The sequence below is a fragment of the Cyprinodon variegatus genome, unplaced genomic scaffold (genome assembly GCF_000732505.1).
Source record: "Cyprinodon variegatus isolate N-32 unplaced genomic scaffold, C_variegatus-1.0 Scaffold505, whole genome shotgun sequence".
In the NCBI taxonomy this organism is placed as follows: domain Eukaryota; kingdom Metazoa; phylum Chordata; class Actinopteri; order Cyprinodontiformes; family Cyprinodontidae; genus Cyprinodon; species Cyprinodon variegatus.
In genome coordinates this window covers 215,196-220,344 of record NW_015150958.1, presented here as the reverse complement: position 1 = coordinate 220,344, position 5,149 = coordinate 215,196, and the positions used below count along the sequence as shown (strand labels likewise).

Sequence of the window (5,149 nt, the reverse complement as noted above, 5' to 3'; positions counted from 1 at the left end):
AAATCAGATTTTCTAAAATTTTAATCCTGATAAACAAAAAATGTAATCAATAAAATTGACTTATCGCCCAGCCCTAGATATAAGACTGTATAAATGCAACGTGCGAATACTAGCATCAAAAGTCAAGGGCATCTTGATAAAATAATGGCGGTTAACGGCCACATTCATCGCTGGTTATATAAATCAACCTTTAGTATAATTAATACAAGAATTTATTCTATTTCTTTTTTTAAACACGATCTGAATTATATCCAAGTTTCACTCTTTAAAATCAAGTTAACTAAAAAAAAATCTATTGAGGATGAACTACTTTGAGATGTATTTGTACATCCAGCCGTTTCTTACTTTTGCTAGAAAAATAAAGTAATCAAAGATTAAGTTGATCAGATCCTCAGAGCTGCAGCTCTTTACCACAAGTTTTGATTTGTGGAACAAGCAGCAGTTTGCTGTTGAGATTGGTTCTGCAGATAAATGACTCAAGATCAACAGTCAGAGTCATAAGACACCATGGCAGTGCTGACAACAATAGGTCCATGGGTGATTAAGTGCAATCAGCAACCTCAATAACCTCATGTGGATCGAACTCGCCATTATTTCACATCTCTGAATTTCTTACTCCCGTTTAAGACTCAGCTGAAAAAGATATTCAATCAGATCTTTAGGAATGCATCAGATATATTTGCTATCAATAACCTTTGTTTCTCCGTCTATGACCTGAGATTTCCTCCATTACTAAAACATTTCAGCATCTGACAGTAAGTATGACGCCCTTCAATGAGATGCTCCCAATGCTGAGCAGCTGAGACCATCGGATGAGCTGTAGGACAGTAAAACAGCCATTATGCTGAATAATTTAGAGGAGTGAGCAGTGGAGGAACATTCAGAAACTAGCAAGTACAACAGCTAAAAAAAGCCAAAGTGGAAGTCCTTCAGGGAGCAGTTCCTCTGCTGACAAGAAGAAGCTCCAAGAACAATCAGAGGGGGAAACCCAACTTCTCTTTTAAAACACGATGTGATTGATTTGCCCTAAAACAGCGATTCCAGACGTTTTATTTTTTGTTTTATGACTGTACCACCTACCTGTGTTCTCATCTTCTAAAACATTTCATGCTGCATTAGACTTAGACAACTTTTATTGTTGTTACAATAACAGAATGTAAACAAAACAAAATGTCATTTGGTACAGCTTTCAGAACATTTCCATTCCATGAAGTGCAGCAGTGATCAAATGTAAACAGTCTGGGAGAAGAGACAACTAAACATGGTGCACGGTGCAATTAAACATCATGTATAAAAGACTGAATTTACTAAAATGAAATAATAAGTAAATATTACTGTCCAGGCATATCTTCAGGATATGCATATGGTCTAAAGTGAATTCAGGATGACGATAAATTTGTCGTTCATGGCCACCTATAACACTACTTTAATGTAAGGTATGATTCAAAGTCAAGCTCTGTTTGCAATGGGGTGGTATACTGTACTTCTACACTGCTGACACTGAATTTTATTTCTTTTTAAAGGATTTTAACACAAATACTGAATCCAATTTAAATTGTAGGAACCACAAGGTCCAAATTTATGCATCAAAGCATTTTTTCTAACTTTCATTTTTTTAATTAGCTTTTACAGATTAAAACACTCTAGACATCTTATTTTTATTAGTCTAACAGTAAGAAAAAAATCATTACTTTACCAGCTGGTAATGGGAGAACACAAGAATTCTGCATCTTTGGCTTAATGACTGGTTCATCTAGTTTAAAGTTAATTTAGGTGGATTACTATCAGCAAATCTGAAGCTGCAGTTTTTGCGGCAGTTTCTTTATGGGTGATGTTAACTGGCTGAGGGGTGCAAACGTGCTGCAACTATGTACCGGTACTGCAAACATAACTATCCCACTAACACACAACCAATGCAAAGTAAAAATGCTTCAATAACTGAAAATACAGAGCAGCACAGTGATACAGGCTCCAAATGTATAAATGGTGCCAACACACAAATAAATGTCAATTAATGACATGCATCAGACCTGTAGCAAAGACATAAAAGGGATGCTCAGAGAGATTTAGAGTTTAAAAAGACTCCAACAGAAAACATACCTTTTAGTCTTGAAAAGGTATGTTTTTTTTTTTGTTTTTTTACATCAACGGTCTTGTCCATTATGACCTGATAATCATCATCCAATCTTTAATATGCTAAGCTAGTTTACAACTTATGTTAATTTGCAGTTGTTTTTACTACCTGCTGCTTTTTTCTTTGCATGTGTTTTGTGTGTTAAGGCTCAGTTATGCTCGATGCATCTATGCTCCACACAGACAAAACTTTCTCAGCTTTCACTGCTTGTACCAAATCTTTTCTAGCCCTAGATTTCTCTTAAGCAGAATACACTTTTTTATGTTATTTATTCTAACAGTCTGTATAATACGGTATCGGCTGTTGAGCAAGTGCCAGTGCTGTATCTGGTGTTTGTCACAACGCGCCATTATCCAAGTCATCTTGGAAACATTCTTCTTCGACATGTTGGCTACATATGAAGTGTTTTTTTTTTTTTTCTGTGGCTGAAAGGTCGATGGCAAATCCTCCCTCTTCAAGTTGGCAATCCAACGACAAACCCATCCGTGGAGGATCAGGAATCTGAAAGGTAAAATAACTAATTTTTTTTCACTTTTACCCTATGTATTACAACATCGAACCGTCATGGCATTGTCAGTTTAACTATAGCTCGGGAATTTCAATGGTGAAGTCCTCTTGATTGCAGGTGTGTCTAGTAGTTCCCATTGATTTTGCTTTTAAAGTGGGGAGAATGGCGCTAGGCTTACCGCACCGTGACTAGCCTGATAAACCAGAATAAATGTGAGATTAAATGTGTAATTTAGTTTGGCCCCGATGAATGAACCATCGGAAGATTGTTGATGAGAACAACCCGTTGTTTTTCAAACCATGTCTGTGCCTATTGGCCAACGCTCTGACCAATGAGCACAACTGACTGTGACAGAAAGCTGGTGGGGGAGTGTAAACAAACAGCCTGTCGGTAAAACGGCGGATACGTCCTTCTTAAAAATGAATGACCGTAGAGCCTCTTCCTGCTCACGTTTCAACAAAAAACCCCAAGTTTAATCCTTCAAAAACTGAAGTTGTTATTGGCCTCACAGTTCTAGGACCTGGGGCATTAATCGAGGCTAGACAAAACTCACAGGCAAAAATGATTTTGTCCGCTGGCGGGTGGGGCTAGTTTACTAAGCTACACCGTGACGTCACTGCCAGAAGATTTCAGGAGTGAGGTGTTAGTATATTTGGGCAAAAATGGTCACTCCCAGCGACAAAATTTTTTTTTAGTTTTTTTACTGATTAACGCTAAATTCATTAAATCACAGCAAAAGTATTAGTTTAAGGTATATATAATGAGGAATTCTTCAATAATTGTTTTATATATTATTACATATAATTTTATTATTTAATATTTTTTAGTTAATTTTTATTTTTACATTTATTATTTTTTTAAATAAAAAAATAATCTGCAAAATCCAGTTACCAGGGTAAAATGCAAATAATCTATCTGATCATTTGCAGATTTAATAATACATAAGTACGCTTGTTGAATATCTCTTCTATTACAAATTCAATTTCTGATTTTAATGATATTATCAAGGTAGAGCATTCTATAAACATCTTTTACTTAAACTTATCATTTCCAAAAACATTTTCAAAAGTTTGTTAAATATTTAAAAGTATTCTGTTAGTTTTCAAGCATTGCAGCCCATTCAATAGGATTTAGTTGTTAGCATTAGCATTTTTGCAAACATCTCTACTCTAATAATTGCTTTTTTTCCTTTTTTAAAGTATTTGTTTTTTAACTGCTGTAAATTGAGGATCTTGACTGTAGTGAGGAGCTAAAGATGTTTAAACAACCGAAGGGGGAGCGATTAGGAGATATTATCTGACTCTTTATTTACTTTTCAGTGAGCTGGAGGAAATGTTTGTGTTTCTACCGCAATCAGGATATTTTTTACAGCTTGACCACAAAACAACAAACTAAGCAGCATATATCCATAAGCTAACTAAGATTTATCTAATTAAAGGGCTTCTTTTTACATTCCAAGGCAAGTGTGGGCAAGGGAGGGACCAAAAACATGTTTCTGTGCCTTGGTGGAAAGTTAGGTGGTTATCTAAGTGCACTGGATCCTCCTAATAAGCATTTTAACCAGGTTATATTAATCAGCCTCATGTGCATCGCGTCCCTGTCACAGCCAGCTGACCGTTTGCCAGCGCTTCAACAGATCCGTCTGCGTGGCTCTGACCTCAGCTTACCTCCTTTAGCTGGTCCAGCTCCTGTCGGACCGTCTCGTATTCCGTCTCCAGGTCGTCGAATCGCTGCTTGAGCTGCTGCTTCTCCTCCAGCACGGCCAGCCCGTACTCCGCCGCCTGGATCTTTTCGCGCGTGGTCTCTCGCAGCTCGCGGGACAGCCGCTCCACCTCGGCTCGGAGCCACTGGGGCCCAGCTTCAGTCACCAGCACCGCCTCGGGATAGTCCTGCTCCTCCGTGGACATCTTGGCGAAGCAGCGATTCAAACCGTAACGGGACCCAGCCCTGACTGGGCTTCAGCTCAGGAGAAAAAAAAAAAAAAAAGATCGGGACGCCACAAATCACAGCCTTCTTTGTTTGAACCGCATTGTCACGGTTTGACTGGCTTATAGAGGCTCCTGCTATTTGTCCGCCATACACGTCGATAGGAGTTTTAAATTAAAGAGGAGTTCCTTCATCCTTTGTGACTTTCCCCAGTGTCTTCATGAGGCGGCCAGAGGAAACTTCTGTTGAGATCATCGACTGGAAAAAGCTATCCGCACAGCATTCAAATCTACGTGACTGTACAGGGAATTGTAGTTTTGAAGAATACGCTAATGTTACTTTGACTGCCTGACACAGCTGCGATATTGACTTCAACGACCAGAATGCTTAGCGTGTCCTCCACAGGATACCGTACTAGCCATGATATGAATACAATACTGCCATCTAGCGGTTTTATAATGGAACTGCAGCTATGCCCATGAAACAGGTAGGGCGTTTATTTAGACTAAAACTTGTTCTTGACATTTCTACCGTGGAATTAACGCTGTCTTTCTGGTTCCTCTGCACACATTGATAATGCA

The 5,149-nt window shown here is 38.4% G+C and overlaps 1 protein-coding gene across 1 annotated transcript in view; it reads right to left on the bottom strand.

Annotated features, from left to right (window-relative positions):
* LOC107094765 (protein bicaudal D homolog 2-like) overlaps nucleotides 1–4,806 on the bottom strand; it is a 13,474-nt gene extending 8,668 nt beyond the window's left edge. Inside the window, exon 1 of the mRNA XM_015390587.1 lies at nucleotides 4,310–4,806. Coding sequence (XP_015246073.1) covers nucleotides 4,310–4,549 — 240 coding nt within the window. The 5' untranslated portion in view covers nucleotides 4,550–4,806. The remainder of the gene's footprint in view (nucleotides 1–4,309) is intronic.
* Between the last annotated feature and the right edge of the window lie 343 nt (nucleotides 4,807–5,149).